The 21024-nt window shown below is 37.1% G+C and overlaps 3 protein-coding genes across 4 annotated transcripts; 2 read left to right on the top strand and 1 right to left on the bottom strand.

Annotated features, from left to right (window-relative positions):
• The first annotated feature begins 1281 nt into the window (after positions 1 to 1281).
• eif4e1c (eukaryotic translation initiation factor 4E family member 1c) lies at positions 1282 to 10887 on the top strand. 2 transcript variants are annotated; one of them, XM_078272926.1, is made up of 7 exons: positions 1282 to 1368; positions 2746 to 2831; positions 6752 to 6847; positions 9050 to 9113; positions 9260 to 9373; positions 9501 to 9640; positions 9765 to 10887. In XM_078272926.1, exons 1-7 carry the CDS (start codon positions 1342 to 1344, stop codon positions 9877 to 9879), a joined length of 642 nt encoding a protein of 213 aa, XP_078129052.1. In that variant the 5' UTR covers positions 1282 to 1341; the 3' UTR covers positions 9880 to 10887. The 2 variants fall into 2 exon arrangements, with proteins under 2 accessions (XP_078129052.1, XP_078129053.1); XM_078272927.1 differs by having other exon boundaries at positions 1314 to 1359.
• A 538-nt stretch (positions 10888 to 11425) lies between these two features.
• Positions 11426 to 15505, bottom strand: LOC144532261 (transmembrane protein 150A). Its single transcript, XM_078272928.1, has 8 exons — positions 15378 to 15505; positions 15155 to 15221; positions 13949 to 13996; positions 13806 to 13868; positions 13642 to 13709; positions 13429 to 13559; positions 12785 to 12962; positions 11426 to 12033 (listed from the first exon to the last, which is right to left on the bottom strand). The coding sequence occupies exons 2-8, from the start codon at positions 15217 to 15219 to the stop codon at positions 11840 to 11842; spliced, it is 747 nt and encodes a 248-aa protein (XP_078129054.1). The 5' UTR covers positions 15220 to 15221; positions 15378 to 15505; the 3' UTR covers positions 11426 to 11839.
• Positions 15506 to 17021: 1516 nt separating this feature from the next.
• On the top strand, positions 17022 to 20878 carry LOC144532259 (NFU1 iron-sulfur cluster scaffold homolog, mitochondrial). The gene is made up of 8 exons (XM_078272925.1): positions 17022 to 17155; positions 17613 to 17713; positions 17842 to 17977; positions 19009 to 19075; positions 19164 to 19275; positions 19377 to 19440; positions 19709 to 19883; positions 20186 to 20878. The coding sequence occupies exons 1-8, from the start codon at positions 17037 to 17039 to the stop codon at positions 20252 to 20254; spliced, it is 843 nt and encodes a 280-aa protein (XP_078129051.1). The 5' UTR covers positions 17022 to 17036; the 3' UTR covers positions 20255 to 20878.
• Positions 20879 to 21024: the final 146 nt, after the last annotated feature.

Consider the following 21024-nt stretch of genomic DNA (forward strand, 5'->3'; position numbering starts at 1 on the left):
GCTGGTGCATAAGTACATTACACAAGTATTACCATCTAAAAATACCTAATGGATTATAATTATTGATGCAATAATGTGTTCATTAATTTAATGTTGCAACTGGTAGGGTGATTGTATTTACTGCTGGGTAGTTTGTGAATTTTCATTAATCAATGATTCATAACTGTCTGAAATCTCATTTACAGCTCATTATAGACTAAACTATAAGGAATTGGAAGGGAGTGACAGTGAAATTGGATTTAGCTACCATTGGAGTGATGGCGTTGAAGTAATTACACCATGAAGGCAATCTGTGAAGAATTTAAACAGAGTTATATAACCTTACTCTTTACGGTAAATTCATTGAAAGGTCAATAATGTATGGACTACTAGAGAAACAAAAAAGTCATAGTGAGGATTCAGGCAAATTAGAAATCCCGTGTACATCATCAATCATATGTACTGTCACACTAGCTTTGATTTGACATTACACAGGATGGGCTAGTCTGTCAACAAAAAACAGCTCAGGTGTCCATCCAACTTGCCACTCTTACACAAATGAAACACTGTTTCTCTTATTCAAATAATATCTTCTACATATACCACAGCTTCTCTGTGGAGTTACCTGTCATGCTTAAATGCCTGAAATATAAATACTGAAATATTTGGAAAGGACACTTGTACATGCACTTCACTTTTTCATTTTTCCATGAATAAAATGACCAGTACCATGACGGAGGATTTATCATAATACACCTTTTTCGCATTAATAGGTGCAATAAGGATGTTCACATACAGACAGTAACATGGGCCCCTTGGATGCATCTTGGGCCATGTGATTCTGGGACTTTGATACATTTTTGTTTTAATTCTACCTGCATCTACATTATCTATTGAAGCCCATTTCTGCCAATTTGATGAAAAAAAAAAGATCCTGTAAGTCTAAAAAATAATGACTTAGTTTCTGAAAATATTGAGATAATATCTCCAAATAATTAGAGTTTCTGAAAATAATGACTTAGTATCTCAAAATAATATGAAGCTTTTTGAAAAAAATGAGAAGCTTTCTCAAAATATAGTCATTATTTTGAAATGCTGATCATTATTTTGAGAAATGTTCTCACTATTTTTGAAATAGCCTACTAACTCATTTAATGACTTTTATAATATATATATATTCATATTCATGACCTTGGTGAAAATGGGCTTCCATAACTATTATACTTAGATTTGATCTATCTACATCAAAATTATTGAATTTGATTGTGGACTTCGGTGGCTTCCGTAGGTGTGTGAGAGTGGCTGGAGTGTGACCAGTGTGACGCAGAAGCGCTGAACAGGCAGAACGTTTCTACTGTCAAGATGGCGACATCCGAGCCGGTAAGAGAGGTAAGAGATGGTGAAAAAAAATCGACTAATATTCATGGAAAAACTAGCTAAATCTTCACTGTATCTTGCGACTTTGTTATATAATCCTGCTTCTTTGAAACGACATCTCCAATATTTGGGAAATGATTGTGTTTCGGCTCCCTGATGTGGACCACAGTTAGCAGTTAGCATGCACAGCAATGTGATGGATAAAAGGCAAGGGAGGGACTCACTCCACGTCGTTCATTCAAACTCCAATCAATGATTTGTTTTAATCTACTTCGATATTAGTTAATATCCTGGTGATCATAATGAACTATTAGCACCTTTTAAATGCTCATACGATGTTAATATTGATTAAATGTTTGACAATCTTGACACGTGTGTATCTAGCTAGCTTGTAGCTAGCTTAGCATGTCTGCTAAAACTAGTGCTAGCGATGTTAACTTACCTAACTGTAGCGTTAGCGTGTATTTTACCAATTGATTATTAACGTTTTTTACCAACCAAATGATAGCTGTTTTTTTGTGAGCTGTAAACGTATAATGGTTAGAAGTGTTTGACGTTGTAGAGCTGCACACTACTGTAAAATAATTAACACTACAATGAGTTAACATTACCTTCAAATTAACACATAACATTAACTTACATGTCTATAGTCTGGCAGTGTGACGTTATGTTTCATAACATATTTAATAGTGTGTGTGATAGCTATGGTCCCTGAGAAAAATCAATAACTGTGATGTGGATGTGATGGCCTATTAGGTAGATGATTTTTATAATAGTTTATAGAGATGTTGCAAAACGATCTTTTCCTTTCAGATACCCTGATACCTGAACTTTCGAATCGACCAATACTGAGTACCGATTTCTTAACTGCGGTATACTACTAACCCCTTATGGATGTGATATAATTGCTATCTTTGTCATGCTCTGGTTTAGGTTAAACCCTTTTTAAAACATTAACTACATACATGAAATACATACAGAGAATCAATGTCATATAACTTTTTTATTATCTAATTTGACAGTCATAATGGAAAAAGATTAAACTACTTTAAAGTAATATACTTTTCAGTGATAAATGACGTGGTATCGCATCGGTGCATAGACCCACATACTCACCAATACCAGCATTTTATGCAGTATCGGAGGCATTTCTGATACTGGTATCGGTTTCGGAACAACTCTAATAGTTTAGGCTATATACTAAAAATATATCACAAGATTAGTAAAATATTAATACATCTCCCTCCTCAGCTTTGCATGAAAACCTGTACAAACGTTGCACATTTTGGTGGCGATCAATGAACACACAGGGAGGAGACTGACATAGATATTTATGAATAAATGTCTTTTGTATTCAAAGATGGGATGTGTTTGTGTGTGTCCCCGCAGAAGGCACCCGAAACTGTAGAACCACCAACTGAAAGCCAAGTCGTTGCAAATCCTGAGCAGTATATCAAGCACCCCTTGCAAAACAGGTGAGAATAAAACAGCTGCTGTGTTTGACAGGATATTTCAACCGAAAGGTGCTTGTGCTCATACAGACTACAGTATTCTGATATTAATTGATATTTAGACACTAATTGTAATACAGAATGTGTCATTTAAACAGCATTTGTGGATCCTCAAAACTTTGACATTAATGATAAAGTTTTTATGGCATTTTGCGATAAATACTGTAAGCCATCTGCTTGATAACATATGGTCTACTGCTGTTAAAAAGGACCCAAAATGGGTTTTTGCAATATATATACACATAGTCACAACATAACAAAAATAATGGGACAAAGGCTAATTACTAGAAGGAAACCACTAATGTAACACACAACATGGAGGAGGGCTCTTCAGTCTAAACCATGTATGCTCTGTATAAAGTCAAAGGCAGTAAAACTGAATTGTTAGTACTGTTTATTGTCCCCTTTTTAGAATAAGGTCAATAGTATTTTTATTGCAGTATGTATTAATTACACATTTGAGAGGTTGCATAAATTCAGTTTTGCACTGAAGAGCAAATGGAAGGTCATTTACTGATTTTTCAGTCCTTTAAAAATGTAAAGCTGCCGTTGAATTTTAACTTTAGGTACTTAGACTTAATACCAACAATGATTGGGTACTGCTGGTTTCGATACCAGCTGAGTAGAGAAAGTAGTCAAGTGCTTCTCCACAACTGTGACTTGTAAACTGGTATTTTGTGTTAATATGTTTTTAACTGGTGGATATTTGTGTTTTGTTGAAGAGTGCCAAAGCAAAGAAAAGTCACAAGAAAATCTTGATAGTAAATTTACAGGTATATATCATGTAAGTGGAGGCTGTTTTTAGGTTTAAATCAGAAGTACAGAATGAAACGTTCTGCTTCCTACTCTGCATGTCAGTGTTGCAATTGTTGTTCACTATTGTCCTTTTAGAAATGTTATCATAGTTCTGTGGAAGTGACGAGCTATTCAGGAGCATTGTACAGTTGGTTTAGGAAATGCTGAATAGTTCACTTAGTAAGTCACTTCTAGGCCATTCTGCTTGTTCAGCCCAGCCTCAGAGGTCAAGGTTGTCCACATCTGCTGCTCTAGCTATTCTGGTTTTAGGCGCTCAGATTTGATGTAAACTGTGGTCGAGTTTTTGAATTTGGAAGCGTCCACTGTCACAGTCAATGGTAAACTGCTCATCTAGAGGGCTAGATGTTGTCGCTTCCGTCTTGCCTCACAACTGTCCTTCACTATAAGGAAGTCCTGGCTTGTTGAATTAATTAGAATTTTGTAAGACTGGTGTGTTTTTTTTATATATATATATAAACCTAATACAGTTTCCAGTGTATTAGGAACACCTATCTAAAACTATTGCTTTCTAATACTTTTCACAACCTCCAAAATGACCATTTCTTGTTACTCATTGACGACGCACACGTTCACTGAAACAATTTATCTGCAATAAGCTAATATCTGCCCATATGTTGGCAACATAACAATAATTTACATAAGTTTTAATACTGTAATTTAGTTGAAGTGTGTCATGATTTTAGATAACACAAGGTTCTCATACCATTCCTCATTCATTAAATGTTGACATACAGTAAAAGGCCTCTTTGAGCCACTCTGTTGATTCTTATGTCTCTCCATTTGTGGTGCCTTTATGTCAAAACAAGAGCACAGTTAGCCAAGATAGCTACACCTGTGTTTGGCAATACAATCCACCACCCACGCCTGAGGAAACGGTTGAATGAATTAGGATTTTAAAGGCTTTTTTAATTGGTCCGCCCTTGTATGCTGTCTAGTATTTCCACCACTCTTGTGTAATAATATGTGCAAGTGCAGTTTCTACATGACAGGAGTACAGTTTAATGCTCTGATTTGTCTTCATTCAGTGAATTAACATCAGTGTTTATGGCACATGGGTGTGGTTGATGATTACTACTGTTGTTGTTGTTGTGGTGGTTCGGGGTGGTGGAGAGCGCAGGGTTCGGCTACCGCCTCTCATTGCCCTCGTGCCTCCCCTGCTAGCCCCATCACTCCTGGGAATGGATGAAAGAATAACAGCGTCTGTCACAAACAAAGGCTGCACTTGTAGTACTGATGATGGCCAGCTTTCTCTGTTCTTTTGCATCAATATGCATGCTTTTGCAACAAGCTGTTCTGTTGTGAAATAGGGTGCATATCTGTTATTAGGACTTTAACTTAAGGATATTTTGTTTTTCATACAATAGTACTCACAGTAAATTACTTTTTAGACATTTCCTCAGACTACTGAGATTTAAGAATATTCTTGTTTTGCTGTTCAAAAAAAACTATATATGTATATATTAGTGCTGTCAGTTAAAAGCGTTAACGGCGTTAACGCAAACCCATTTTAACAGCGTCAATTTTTTTATCGCGAGATTAGCGTTCTTTTTGGCCTAGCAAACTATGTTGTTTTCTTCACATGCTGTTGCAACAACTAGTAATGTTAGAAAAACTAAACACCGGATCTAGCTAGACTGGAAACAAAACAACAGACACACTTGTTTGGGCTTGCGAGCTGGCCAAAGAGTAGTACATACCTGCAAACTAGTCGCGAAAATCGCCGTTTTGAATGGGAAAATGTCATCCACGTGAATCGTGTAGATCCAAAGAGTTTTTATTTTTACTTCTCTCTGATGCTCCGAAAACGGACGTTAGAGGGAACTGAAACATTGCCGCACGGGACGCTAGTTAACACTACACTTAGCAGCAGCTAACATTAACCTACAGTTAGCTAGCAGCTGGAGTAAACACGGTTAAAATGCTGACAGCTAAACAGTGTAAAAGTGTGACTGTATTTCACTGTAGACGATTCTAACACCAGACTGTAGCTGCCGCTGTCTGGAAAAACACAGACTCAGCCTCGCCAGCCTCGTGGTGCATTCAAAGTTATTGCAAAATACCCTTTTCCCATCTTGTGGTTGTTTTTGCTGGTTTTTTTATTAGATCAACTTTGTTTTATATTTTTGAACAGACAAATACAATTGAACAAGGTGCTCATTTTTTATATATATATTAGGGCTGTCAATCGATTAAAAAATTTAATCTAATTAATTACATACTCTGTGATTAATTAATCGAAATTAATCGCATACATAATTAACGGTGCCTGAACCGATACTTTTTAAGAAAGTAAAAAAAAAAAAAAAAAAAAAAAAAGGGTACTAAACAGACATTAAAGAACGGCTTGTTTATTGCAAGGCCATATGGTCAAAATGATTTAATAATGTATAACGATAACTAATTTCAGTAGTAAATTGCTGTTGAACCATCAGATGGGAAAAGGACATTTACAATAACTTCAAATGCACCACGAGGCTGTAGTTTACCAGTTTCATTGAACGCACCGTCTGTGTTGTTTCTCCGACGGCAGCTGCAGATTGTTACATCCCAGTGTTGAATCCTCTACAGTAAAACACAGTCAAACTTTACACCGTTTAGCGTTAGCTGTCAGCATTTTAACCGTGTTTAATCCAGCTACTAGCTAGCGGTAGGCTAACGTTAGCTGCTGTCGAGTATAGTGTTAACTAGCGTCATGTGCAGCGGTGTTTGTGTTTCAGAGCATCAGAGAGAAGCGCAGACATATCGGTGGCACCATATTTCGGTAGCCAGGGTTGGCAGGAAGAAGATTTTAAAAGTAAATGTTCCAATTAATGATCCAGGCAGAACGTTCTCATCTCCCTCCTTCATTTTACAGTCCAATGGTGGCTAGAATGGCTCCGGGTCAAACGTCAATATCGAATGGATTAATCTGCGTTATTTTTTTAACGCGTTATTTGTTCTCAGATTAATTAATCGAAATTAACGCGTTATTTTGACAGCCCTAATGTGTGTGTGTATGATTGTACTTTAGTAATTTCCCTACAGTCCGTTACTTGCTGGGTGTTTTGATTCTTGTTTTTTCCTCTCAGATGGGCCCTGTGGTATTTCAAAAACGACAAGAGCAAAAGCTGGACAGAGAACTTGCGTCTCATTTCCAAGTTTGACACAGTGGAAGACTTTTGGGCGTAAGTTTTCTCTACTAATCCTGTAATGTTATGCTTTTGTCACTTTATAAACCTCAGAAGAAGGCATATTGAAAAGCAAGTGTCTTACTCAGTGATACACGTGAAGATAAGAAGGGAAACACTTATTTTTATGCAGATTTAGAGAAATTAGCATTAAATTAAAGTCATTAAATTATTTCTAACGCAGATGGGGGCACAGATCGTTGAAATAGTGGTGTGCATTAAATTAACATGCAGGCAACTTGAGTATGCAACAACTTTGTTTATGCTTACATTTTCTTCTATTTTCTCATTTTATGTGCATCTGTAATATTTAAAGTAGCAGAACAACTTTTACTGGAAAGCGACTGGCACCTTTTCACATATGACATGTAAAACACAAGGGAATTTACAGGTTAAAGGGGAAATTTGGCACCTTTACTTTGGATGTCCATTGAGTTGGAGTTGTCCTGCTTGTGGAGCCATGGCAGCTGTGCCTACATTTACCATTGCTTTGCGCGAGCAGCGCTAAACTCTCTTAGCTTTCTTAGTTAACAAAATAAACTCACTAAATGAGAAGAAAATTAAAAATACAACCGTACACCTTTTGAGTTCAAGTTTGTCCCTTTCTCCGACGAGATTAATTAACGTTACATTGTTAACTCATCATAAAACACACCTTATTCAAACGGGACACAAAAAAAATAAAACTCACTGAATCCGTCTTAGTTAAGTCTTTCCACTGTTTCAACAATCGGCATCTGTTTTTTTTTGTTGTTTTTTTTTTTTAATCTTAATTCACAGTAAGATCTGAAAATATGCCGGCTCCCCTGGTTAGTTTGTAATACAATAGAAGTTTTAGGGGTGCAGGATATATCGACTCAATATCGTTATCACGATATCGTGTTGCGCGATATTATACCGAAAGTCTCACGATAATTATGCAATATGTAGTTTTATTTGTGAAGCATTGCATCCCGCCCGACATGTACCCAACGAGTATAGAAGCAACAAGAGGCGAAACTCAATGGAACGTTGTGTTGCATTCAGTCCAAGATGGCGGAGCTGCACTCGCACTCAATAGAATGTTCCATTGCAAGCTGCAGCACAACGTTCTATTGAGTTTCGCCTCTTGTTACGTCTATACTCTTTGATGCACCTCTCAAATAATACACATCACTTGGTAGCGTTGCATTTCCCCCGACTCATTTCCTCGTTCTCCTTCTCCATAAACAACATGAAATCAAGGAGAGGGTTAACTTTTCCTGCTCCAGATTTCCCACCATGGTCAGAAAGAACGGGGGAGACACTTTGTTTCTCTCACTAGGACTCTAGAGTCACTACTCACTCCGAAGAAAATCGCCGTCACTCTCTCACTTCTTCCTCACTCTACCACACACTCCCGCTCTACCACACACTCCACACACACACGCCGGCTCGACGCACAAGTATAAACATCAACTGCGTGGAGCCTCCGCAGAACCATAAATCAGTGAAGAAATAGACAGAGACAACAAAACGAAGTGAAAGAAAGGACCTAAAGAGAGAGTGAACATGTCCTGTTCTTTAGACGTGCTCTTTATTTATTTTATACTGTACAACCAGTAAAACATGTCCTGTTCTGTAGACACATGTTGTACCAGTCCAATATGAGTCAGTTGAAATAAACCTTGTGTTGTAAGAACTTTTTGTTATAAATCTATTTTGATGCGTTTTCCCATAATTTTGGTAATTTTACATATGTTTAAAAATATTTAAATTAATATCGATATCGCAATATTCATTATCGATATCGCAATATCAACTTTTTTTCAATATCGTGCACCCCTAAGAAGTTTGTGAACGGCATTGTGTTCCCAGCTACCAAAGCTAAAGTAGCTTGTAGTTCTTCTAGACACCAATGATATCACTGGTGTCCTTAATTAGAGCAGATTTTGCCGCTGCGTCCAGCTGATCCCCAGGGACACGGAACACACTTAAAGGACCGCAGACCTTTTTCACACCATATCCCTTATTCAGATACATAGATATAAGGTTGAAAATCACGTAATTGTCCCTTTTAAGTGCTTGTGTAAAAGGGGCTCAATATGTAGCCTTTTATCGCTATTGAATTAATTCTTCACTGTACCAATGAATGAAACTATGTCCGATGAAGCTCATACTGTCACTGTAGTCAAAATGTTGGAATACTGTACTTCCAACACTATTCTGTGTTTCTTACAGATTATACAACCACATACAGCAACCAAGCAAACTTGGCTTTGGCTGCGATTATTGTTTATTTAAGGTAAGGCCTTTAAAAATAATCTTTTTTTAAGTTTGCAGCATGTAAAATTGGACTCATTCGAGCAGCAGAGTTAAACGTATGACTGCAAATTCATAGTAGTGAAACTATTAATTAAGATTTAATGGCGTTTTCACTTTGTGCGTCAGGATGGGATCAAGCCGATGTGGGAGGACGACAGGAACAAGCTGGGGGGTCGATGGCTGATGACTCTCAATAAGCAACAGAGACACAATGACCTTGACCGCTACTGGATGGAGACGGTAAGACAACTGTTTTCATGGAGCAGTTCCCAGATAAACCTATTTCTTCTCAACGATTGGGATTCATGATACAAACAACATACAACAAATATGATTCATAGTGTGTCATGTTTTGTGTATTTTGCAGCTCTTGTGTTTAGTCGGTGAGTCATTTGATGAGGCAAGTGAAGATGTGTGTGGAGCTGTGGTCAACGTCAGACCTAAAGGTGACAAAATAGCCATCTGGACGAGCAACTGCCAAAACAGGGAAGCCATCATGACGATAGGGTAAGTTGAAAATTCACATCGTCGACAGGAAATAACGCAAGTGGTGGAAAGTACTGTAGCTGACCACTAGATGGAGACACACTCTTCACTCTTCACACAGCACTCACCGTTTTTCTTTCCACAGGCAAAATTATAAAGAGCGCCTGAGCGTCCCCATCAAAGCCTTGATTGGCTACCAGTCGCATGACGACACATCCAGCAAGAGTGGGTCCACCACCAAGAACATGTACTCCGTTTGAAAAACTCCACCACCCCCATTTCATCTTGCTGTAGATTTAAACAATTAGAGACCACATCATCACAATAATAATGTTGAGTTGTCAAGTGTCTTTTCCTTTTTATTGAAAAGAGAATTGTTCATAGTGTATACAGCTGGCGCTTCCTGCAACATGAGAAACCAGTGGGGTGATAGTTATAAATAGGGAGGAGGCCAGAAAGGAGTATTTGGTTCAAAATGTAACAGGTGAGCGAGATAATACAAATTATTTCCTTTTTAGAGTTGAAGAGTTCTGTGATTAATACCAGTGGCCTCCCCTAGCTTAGCTAAGAAAAATGTTTTTTTTTTTTTTTTTTTTCAGTACTTAATAACTAAAACTATACAGTCTTGCGTTTTTCTTATGCTGAGTTCTCACTAAGTACAAAAACTGTTTCTCACCTCACAGGTAAAGAGGAAAGTCAACTTATCCTTTCACTGAACAATTTTTAATGGCAATTTTAACTTGATTTTTCCATAAGTGTTACGCATGAGTTGGGTTTTCAGACACACCCGCTTGAAGAATCTACAGTATCTTAAAGGTTTGTAAAAGCTGTGGTCGCACTCCAAAGTATATGGTTTGGATTTGAGGCCACTTATTGTTTCAGCCATGCTGGAATTGTGGAATATTGCTTGTAGAACTTTTTAAACTTTTTTCTTCCCCTTACATTTATTTATAATGTATGCATTGCAGTTGAATTACTTAGTTGAAAGACAACCATGAAATGTGTTTTTTTTTTTTTTTTATATATAGAGTACTGCATATAGATGAATTTTTTTACCATAAAGTAAAGATGCTGAAAGAATTAGGTGTGCTTTTCACTGTTTTCTTCCTAACAAAAACTGTAGATAATGTCACACTCCTCTCTTGTTTAATGCAAAGAAAAGATATTCATTGTGAAATGATTTTGCTGATAATGTATCTATCTGTAATTCCAGGATGTATATTACCTTCTTTCAAGTAAAGGTTAAGTGCTTTGCATTAAAACCAGAACCATGTTGTCTTGTTTTGTCATTACATTTATGGTTTTACAAACCTGCTAATTACTTCTAGCAACCTGTTTTAACTTTGACACAAAATAATATTTTATTTATAGAGCACTTTTGATACAAGAGATGTAATTCAAAGCACTTATTGTATTCACAACACTCAAAATAGAAAATACTTTTTCAGGGCTTTTAAGTTGCTGTCCTCTGACTCACACGCATTGACCACACCTAAAAACGTAATGGAAAGCTTACAGACAACCACTGTACATAACGCTGTACTCAATGCTTCTAGATCAGTAACCTGTTGAATAATATGCTGTTGTCCTTGTACTGTTATTTTCTGACTGTCACTCAGTCATCCAGTCAAACAGGCTCTTGTGACGTCACAGGGACTAATCTATCTGAATGGTGTATTGCAACATCCTCCAACTTCTGGTAGAGCTATAAAGTAAAAGCTGTATCAGCAGAATAACAGGACTTCTCACTGAGTATAGTGGTCATTTTCTATTAAGTGGAAGTGATCAAAGAACCTCAATGTGAAGCTAAAATCCTTATTAGTGTAACTTATATTAACGTAAGTAATTGCACGCAAAAAATGATTAATATAAATTAGGAGTATGAAACAGGTTAATTGTTCTGTTGTCCTAGCTTATGCTACGGCTGATATGTTTTGTTCATTTGCTGTACAAGAAGTTTGTTTCAATAAATAAGGAATAAGGAATGGGGAAGAGAAATGCCTAGTAAAGAAAATCATAATTTTAGGCAGCAGTATCAAGAGGGTGGAATAAAAGTGGTCATAATCTACAAATTGCTATAGAACCATCCCAGCAGAGTGATGGAAAAAAAAAAAAAACGTTGTCCTCCATCTCCAGTCCAGCCACAGATGTCTTAACAGATGTCTTACTCAGTCCATCCTCACTGCTTATGTGCTTCAGCTGGACCCTAGCGGCCTCATATCAGGACATCGTCATCATTAAAGGTTTTTCTTCCTCACGTTTGCTCAACAGATTTGAAAGCATGAAGGATGAGAAGAAGCAAAACTCCACGGCGAAGCTGAGCTCAAACAGCTCCAGGTTAATGCTGAGCATCCACTCAAATATAGCCGACAAGTGAACGTAAAAGTACTTGTCCTGGGCGAACAAAACGGTATCTGAAGGGTTTAAAGTTAAGGATGTGTGGAACAGTTAGTGGTAGTCAGACACTTCATGACAGTAAGACAAACAATGGAAATGTATCAGTGCACAAAATACAAGGATGCAATTGCTACAGCTTGACAGCTCTTATCATCCTGAAATATAGTAGTCATGTTCTTGCACACACACTGTAGGCTAGTGTCTATATAGATACTGTATATAATTTTGATTTGACTCACTTCAAACTGGGGGCCTACAGGTTCAATCCCCAAACTCTGTGGTGTGCAACACCAACTAGTGCCTTTAAGCTTAAACCCGAAACTGCACCAGTAGAGGATTCATGTTGTGTCACTGTGCAGCTTCCAGATGTAAATAATGTCACAGAGTGTTACAGGAAAACAATGCTAAAGATTGATGTAGCTAAAAATGCCATTAATTCATATCTACTTCTGTCATGGAGATGGTTGTGGCCTCACTGGCCTGTCCCACTTTGTAAACACAGCAGCAGACCGGATCCAAATATGACACAAAGGGAATATAGTGCAGCTGGAGAATGTAAATCAGACGTCACTGCTGGAATCAATTTCTGAAATGTCCAGTTTCAAGCCACACCATATGAAACCTAACATGTTTACTATCTATCATCCAGCCTGCTTTACCAGCCACAACTCATCACTGCACAACTATTATCATAACTTGTGCAAAAATGTCTATAAATAGAATAATTACATGACAGTTAATTTAGCTCCATGATTTATGAAAGGATACAGCAGATGGTGACAACTGTTTGAACCACAGTGGAGGCGATGCGTAACGGGTAGAGAATCTTCTCATATCCTGTCAGCAAACACTTCCCAGTCAGCGCAGTGAGCAGGACAGTGTAGAAGCAGATGCACATGAAACTGATGGCAGCTCCGAGGTAGTGAAGGAGTGCCAGGTAACCTGGCTGTGGAGAGCAGTCAGTAGTTTCCAGGGTCAACAGATGAATAGATAGTTGTAAACATTGATAGATGTGTGTACTGAACTGTGTGTACTACTGAACTATTAACTGATTATATTAGCTATCTGTTGTCCCTTGTCTGTTTTGACAAGCTCTATTTTACAGTTTTGTAGCCTTGTAAGGGTGTGCTATTTTGGCCAGGTCTCCCTCGACAAAGAAATTTTGATCTCAAGGGACTTCCTGTTAAATATTAAAAAAAAAACTAAAAACAAGCTTGGGCCAACTTTGCGTGTGCTCGTAATCATTACATAAAACAAATAGTTACACCTTTGTTTGCTGTTTCAAGCACAGGTGAAAATCAAAGCTGTTTTGTGAGATGAATTTCTCTCACAGATTATATGGGCCCTTTGATAGCAATTTAAAGCTGCTATTTAAACTTATTTAAACATTCAGCAGGAAGTGCAGTACTCACATTACAGTTTCCAGCTGTGAATGCTCCCAAGGCTGCCACCACACCAAATACCAGTGCAAATCTGCTCAGCATGGAATGACATGTGTGTCTCTCCATAATGTGGGCATGGTGGAATATACTGAACAGCAGAACTAAAGAGGAGATTGCAGTTGTTAAAACACATATCACTCACATCTTGTATAATGTGTTAGGAGTTAAGCTGGTAAAACTCACACAGAAAGGATCCCGCGTTGATTGTGGCTGTAAAAAGTGAATTTTCTGGTGCACTAGTTCCACTTGAGCTAGAATCACAAAATATGTTCAATGAATTATGTCTCACTATGTGATTCAATTGGAAAGGATAAGTAGAAATGAGGTGAAATGAAATGCATTCTCACCTTATAGTGGGAACAAGGCAACATCCAGTGGACTGATTCCCTTTGCAGTAGTTGTCACTCCCCCTGAAAACAAATGAATGACGTTCTGGAGAATCTGTCACATCATGATGATCAATTATCTACATTAATGAGACACTACTCACCAGTCACTCAGAGAGCACACATGACTGTTGGTGAAAGCCAGGCCATATCTGGAAATATAAAGCAAAAGAAAAACTATAATGACAACATTTTAATATTTGGCCTTTATAACATTCTTGATTTGATAACAATTAAGATTCAAACCACTGTATGGTAGCTGTTGTATAATTGAGGTTTGTAATACTGAATTAAAAAACATTATCTTCCACTTTTTCAGAATAAAGGGAGAATAGTTAGAAGAGAGAATGACTGCCCACTGAGTTCCAATGATCTTATTGTACCACTGACATTTTGACCAGCACCTGGTTTTTGGCGTTCATCTATCACTATACAACTTATGCTGATTCATCAGTACAATACATCAAATATTACTGACATTGCAATGAAAGAATGTATGACTACAGTCTGAAGAATAAGCTTCTGCAGTTAAAAATAAAACTAAATGGAAGTAGATGACAAAGTAGAATAAGAAAAAACATCACTGCATGGACTGCAGTGACTAATAGAATAACATAACATGAATATGAAAAACAAGTAGGTTTACAGTACAGGTATGCATGTTTCAGTTTAAGGAGCAATTTGAGCAACAATTTTGTCTCTTGGTATTTCTTGAAAGTCTGGTGTGCACACCTTGCGACAGACAAACCGGATTACATATTTCAAAATTCCTGTGTAGGCAGCAGTTAACATGCTGCTCTGACGTGGACTTTTACATATACACTTCTCAGAGATAGCACATACCTAGAGTTAAAATATTATAATAAAATCATGCAATACGCACGTCTGCCAAATATAATGTGTCACCATTTCAGCATTTCCTGTTCAAGGCCAAGTGATATCTGTACTATCGGTACTGGAATCTCAATGTCCTTAGCCACGAATATAATGTTACAGTTCAAATACAGATCTTGATACTGTAATCATAAAGTGTGTTGTTGTCAATAGTGCTAATCAGGTGTTACATTATTATGAAACCTTAAAAACAATTACAGCTTCTTGATCAGCTTAAAACTATACACTTTCAGATGTGAATAACACTGATAAACAGAGGTATTTACTGAGAAAGTTCACAAGGTATAACTAATATAAACTTGGCATTTGTATGACAGCACGCAGACAGAGGTAGAATAACAGTTGTAAAAAAAACAAATGTTCTCTCACCAGAGTGTAAAAACAAATGAGTAAATGTGAATTTCTAATAAACTTACACAGTCCATGTTCCAATGAAGGACACCAGGGAGAGGGAGATGGGGAAGATAATCCAAAGCACCATGTCTTGTTGGTGAAGAAGGCAAAGTAACAAATTAACACAGGGATTCCTTAAGTCCAGGTGTCTTCAAAACACTTAATGGTAGACCTATTCAGGGGTTCCTCACAAAGCCAGCCTTATACCTACAGAGCAAGATTAGTACTGGAACAAAAAGTCCTAACCCTTTATGATGTAAGTGTAGTTCAGGTTCTTCCACCACACAATTGCATTGTTGCAGTTAGCAATAGTCTTCCACCATCCAGAGTGCAGCCCTGCTTTTATGGGAGAGTGTCTTTCTCTGCCACACCTTTGGAGCACCACCTTGCCCTGTCAGAAAAAAATGTTGAGAAACATGGGGTTGGCCTTCTTGATGCTATCACATTGTTTGTTCTAATCCAAACAACTGCTCGACAACGGCAACTCACACCAAAACAATCTAGACTGATGAATAGCACTACAGGTAAGAGGAGAAATATGTATATTTAATTTCGGAGTGAACTGTCGCTTTAAGTAAATAATCTGAATTGGCCTTTCACAACTGCTGTATTGTCTTAAGTGTTGTTATTGAGAGAAAAACAACCAGTGAACATAGTCTTATGTGCTTACATTTTTTTGAAAGTGTAAATAAATGGATCAATAAAATAAAATAAAGAAAACATGTTGGGTTAGTAGCCTACCCTTAAAGGGGAACTACGCCCATTTTCCAAATTCATACATGTTATTCCTATGGTCTAAGACAGCCCACAAACATTAGTTAACATGAGCAACTCTCTCCTAAATCCCAAAACTAAAGTGCTAAAAGTCAAATTTGTGATGTCATCAAGTATAAAGTGTGGACAAATAATTGGTAAAGATGTTAAAGATGACACTGAGAACACCCAGGGGAATGTTCTGAGTATAGACCCACAATCACAATTTTTACAATAACTTCCAGGTAGAAAACCCCTGCGCCCTGGACATACATTTTAATGGCACTGAGCAATTGGGGACTAGGAACAACTGGACATACTTTCATCTCATACATTTAAAATGCATGATGCTTTTATATGTAACACTTTGGCTAACATTACGTTGGAGACCTAATTTATCTGTTGGGCCACAGACTAAAGGAAATGACACCACCCACACTAGCAGTCAGCCCGACCGGCGGTGAGATGTTGCTGTTCGTAACGTTAGATTTAGACGCTAGCAAAGCAACACAGTACAGAAAATAAGCAAAGCAGAAACGTCAGGTACGTTGGACCACCGTTTTTAACTATATATCTTTAAATGTTACAGTTACAGCTGAAAATAACAACAGAAATAAACAGTTTGCCCATTTTACATATCTCAAATGTGCCATTTGACTGCTGGAAGTGATTTTTGTGCCTGTGTGACGTCACAGTGATTCGGTCTAAATGGGTACATTTTCTGTTTCAGAAATGAGAACACTACAATAAAATAAAGCTCATTTTGGGTATAAAAAAGGGGGAAAAACATTCTGTTGGGCCACAAAATCAGTCTCCCATGCATTGTCTATGGAGCAGCTCCAGATTTTTATACCTGATCAGGTCATCGATGACATCACAAGTTTGAGACTTAGTTCTCTGGTTTCTGGCTTTGAGAAAGTAGCTCAAATATTGATTGAACTTTCTGAGGCCATGGAAATAAAACTTTGGACTTATTAATTTAGGTGGTGTTCCCCTTTAAGGCACACTATTTATGAATACACAATAATTAACTTTTAAATTAATTTAAGTTTTTCAATTCATTTTACTTATGTTTGTCTCCACGACCAATACATTACTTCGTTGTTTCACGGAGGAAATAAACTAAAGAAAGGAGGATATGTGAAGTATCTAATGGGCTACTGCTGCTGTCCACCACACGAGGTCCTCATTTTCAAAACAAACAAAATGGCGGCGCACATGAGATGGGGTCTTCAGCAGTTGTTACGGGCAAGAAAAACGGCCAACTCTAGGTTTGAACCTCTACAGCTGTGACACATCGTTTTGTACACATTTCGTACTGATATGATACGCTGTAAACCTTATGTAAAGCATGAACTTGACATTTCGACGTGTGATTGAGATGATACGTTTAGCTAAGTAGCTAGCTAGCAAACTGCGACACTCTAATCCATCCATCCATATAAAGGTGGAGATATCGACACAGCTGGTTTAGTTATTTCCACTTTTTATCGTCTTTGATTTTGACGCTAATGTCAGCTAGTTCTAAGTGTAAACTTTAATGTCAGTAAAATTATCTCCTGGATAACGTTACCAGTTTGATCAAAACATTGAGATAACAGCTAAGGAAACACCTGCTGACTTTAATCCATCAACGCCACCTAACTGTTGAATCCCACTTCAAAAAACGAACGAGTTTATGTCTCATGTTGAATGACGGATATGGTCAAATATTCTTTACGTTTCAAGGTTTCCAGTCAAGACCAGAAGCTCATACCACTCACGGTGCTCGACCCAGATCTTCAGACATGTTCAGCCTCTGCCAGGGACAGGAACCATACACTTTTCAAGTGAGAAACCCTTGTTTGACACCTTAATACATTCACTCACTACCTGCCATCTTTTTTCTTAAATGGGGCTTAATGTAGACAATAAAAAGACATTAAACATCTTTACTACGCCTTTCAATATCTTTCAGTAAGGCACCTGTCCATCCAGACTCAAGACACTCCAAACCCCAGGAGCTTGAAGTTTCTCCCTGGTAAACCTGTTCTAGGAAGTGGGACGCTTGACTTTCCCACTTCAAGCTCAGCTGAATGTTCATCTTTAGCCAGGTTGTGTGCCAAGTTTTATGTTGTACTTTGTCATGTTAACGTTGTACTGCTTCTGATTTGATAGAATTAACAGTTACATCCAATTGGACTGTAGTACCAGGATCAGAAAGGATCTGTGACTGTTACGGAATTCTTTCCAGCAACAAAACCACAGTGACTTTTTCCTTTACCAGCACTGTGTGCAGATTGTTAATAATAATTGAAAAATAATAATGGTCATATTTTGTGTGCCTAGGACTTTTTGTCGTGGTATGGAAAGAGGTATCGAGTATTGTTTTTTTAATAATAGTTTGAAAATTCTGTTATCGTAACAACCTTAGTTTGCACACTGATTGTGTGTGTCATTAGAAATCATAGTGTAAAAAAAAAGAAACTGAGGGAAAATGCACACTTATTCTCATAAGGTAAGGCAGGCAGAGATACACTTACAAAAAGCTACACACTCATAACTCCGATGTATTTATGTTTGCTTATAAAGATTGTTTCGGCAAAGGAACTTAAATGTTTTGGTTTACTAAAATGTTGATCTTTATACATTAAAATATATGCATTAGAGGCATGAGTGTTTGGATTTCCCATTCTCATAATAAAAAAAAAAAAGAATTTGAAATATTTTTTTTATTTTTAGAAATAATAGTTTGACAATGGATATTATCTTCATTGAGCTATTCATGGTTGTGTCTTAAGTTTCTGACAGTGATGGAGTTGCTTGGTAGAAGAGTACATACAGATTAGATGTGAAAAATGCACCCTGTCCAAATTACACTATGTGATACTGCAGGGTTTCTGTGAATTAAAGCAACTGACTGCATAAATGCATTGTGTAGATGTGTTTTGTTTGTTAATACATTTTGTCTTGTCTTGATAAAAATGACAACATCATAAAAAGCAGTGCAATCATCAGTGACACTATTGATAAAAGCCAGCATGAGCGGATGTTGTTATCACTAAATGAACTAACATGAACACAGACTCCATGCTGTCATTGGTATGTTTTTTTGATAATCAATAACATAACATGCTTCTTTCAGAGACCTGTTTGAAATTGAAGGAGTAAAAAGTGTGTTTTATGGCCCTGACTTCATCACAGTCACTAAAGTAAGTATTAAATTAATTAAATAATTAAATTATATTCCTATGAAATTCTTATGAAAGACAACACGTGTGATCATTGTTTTCTTGTCAGACAGATGAGGATGTGGAATGGACAGACATTAAGCATCAGGCTTTGGAGGCCATTACCAAGTTCTTTGAGAGTGGTGACCCAATAACAGTAGGGGCAGTGCACCATGAAAGTAGTGAGTATGCACCATGCCCATATTAGTCATCTTGGAGTAATGCAGCTGCTTTAATGTATATTGTGTAAATATCTCCACTCTGTACATTTTCTTTTTTGTAGGTGTTTCTGAAGATGATGATGATATTGTATCTATGATAAAGGAGCTTCTGGACACTAGAATCAGGTACCAAACTAGTAACTTTGAGAGCAACTTATGTAATAATTTTAGTCTTTGTTTGTCTGTTGCAATAGCTCACTGATAGTTCATGTATTTTAAATATTTCAATCCTTATCAAATATTTCCTATATATTTCTTTACTCGGCACTCCTAGCAATGATGCTCACAGTGTAGTAAAAGGCACTCGTGCTGAGATAGCAGTCTTAATCTGTCTGTCCTTTGTGCTGCTTTGTTCTGAACAACATGACATGGTCTGTTTCACTCATACTGTAAGACCTACAGTGCAGGAGGATGGAGGCGATGTCATCTATAAGGGGTTTCAGGACGGCACAGTCAAGCTGAAACTGGTTGGTTCCTGCACAGGGTGTCCCAGTTCTACAGTTACCCTGAAGAATGGCATTCAGAACATGCTGCAGTTTTATATCCCAGAAGTAGACAATGTGGAACAGGTGATTATCAAGATTAGTTTTCTAGTAGGATGTGTTTTTGTAGATTAGAAGATATTTGTGCAGGTTATTATTTTGAGACAAAGCTTCACTGTTTTCATTTCAGGATTGGTTTCAGAAGTTTTTATATGGATATTTACATTATATGCAGCATTTAAATTGTGCTGCCAGCCAGTACATTTTCAATCTGCCTGTACAGTTTTGCTACTTACTTACTTGCTATTATACGGAGTTAAGTGTTTGTCATGATTAATTACAGACTTTTTAGTCACATTTAACATTTTTCTATTGCCTTTTTTGCCCAGGTGGAAGATGAGGTGGATGAAATCAATGCAAAGGTTTTCTTAGAGCTGGAACGCAAATTACAAGAATAAAAATGTCCATGACCAACACATTCACATTCATGGAACACAAATATTCCATTGTGTAAAAACACAGACATGCATACTTTCCACTAATTAGTTACCATTGTACAATCATAAGAATGAAAAGAGAAAGTATTACCTGCTATTTTGTGTGCATATTATATACTGTTAAGAGTGTCCGCTGTAATTTATGTGTACATATGTCCCTGTTACCAAGAAAAGGAGATACAGGAATATACCTGTATACAGAAAATACCTTAATTCTTCTGTAAATGTGATGTATTTATTTCTTATAAATATTCAATATTTTTAAAGAATATTTTCATAGGTGGAAAATATTGTGAATTTTTTTTGACAATTTATATGGTCAAGCAGAATGAAGATTTGATGAGGTATTTCAGTGGTTGTTGGTGTCATATACCTACTGAAACACAACTGAACAGTTTTTGCTAGTAAATACATCATCTATAAATTAAATAAAATGTTATTTAGGCTACAATTATTCATCAAGTGGAAATAGGTTTGCTGTGTAACTACCTATAAGATGTAGATGCTATGTATGTGCTTTTTGTGCTCCATTCTTCAGATTTACTGTATCAATGTATCAAACAAAGTTCACAGTTTGAAAGCAAATCTTTGTTGTTGATTCCCTTTTTTCATTAGTATTACTTTTATTATTTTCTTAGTTATGACTCCTGTCATTGTGTTCTATGTGGGTAGAGAAAAAACAAGGAATGACTACTCACTGTTGGTACAGGAAGTAAAGCAAAGGGATGTGA

Source organism: Sander vitreus, chromosome 17 (assembly GCF_031162955.1).
Source record: "Sander vitreus isolate 19-12246 chromosome 17, sanVit1, whole genome shotgun sequence".
Classification (NCBI taxonomy): Eukaryota; Metazoa; Chordata; class Actinopteri; order Perciformes; family Percidae; genus Sander; species Sander vitreus.

Excerpts from the sequence above, each read along its gene's own strand:
- eif4e1c (XM_078272926.1), top strand. The coding sequence starts at position 1,342 with ATGGCGACATCCGAGCCGGTAAGAGAG. Across the intron at positions 1,369-2,745 it reads CATCCGAGCCGGTAAGAGAG|AAGGCACCCGAAACTGTAGA; the intron begins GTAAGAGATGGT and ends GTGTCCCCGCAG. Across the intron at positions 2,832-6,751 it reads AAGCACCCCTTGCAAAACAG|ATGGGCCCTGTGGTATTTCA; the intron begins GTGAGAATAAAA and ends TTTTCCTCTCAG.
- LOC144532261 (XM_078272928.1), bottom strand. The coding sequence starts at position 15,219 with ATGGTGCTTTGGATTATCTTCCCCATCTCCCTCTCCCTGGTGTCCTTC. Across the intron at positions 13,997-15,154 it reads TTCATTGGAACATGGACTGT|ATATGGCCTGGCTTTCACCA; the intron begins GTAAGTTTATTA and ends TTATATTTCCAG. Across the intron at positions 13,710-13,805 it reads TGCCTTGTTCCCACTATAAG|CTCAAGTGGAACTAGTGCAC; the intron begins GTGAGAATGCAT and ends TTGTGATTCTAG.
- LOC144532259 (XM_078272925.1), top strand. The coding sequence starts at position 17,037 with ATGGGCTACTGCTGCTGTCCACCACACGAGGTCCTCATTTTCAAAACA. Across the intron at positions 17,978-19,008 it reads GAATGTTCATCTTTAGCCAG|AGACCTGTTTGAAATTGAAG; the intron begins GTTGTGTGCCAA and ends TGCTTCTTTCAG. Across the intron at positions 19,276-19,376 it reads GGCAGTGCACCATGAAAGTA|GTGTTTCTGAAGATGATGAT; the intron begins GTGAGTATGCAC and ends TCTTTTTTGTAG.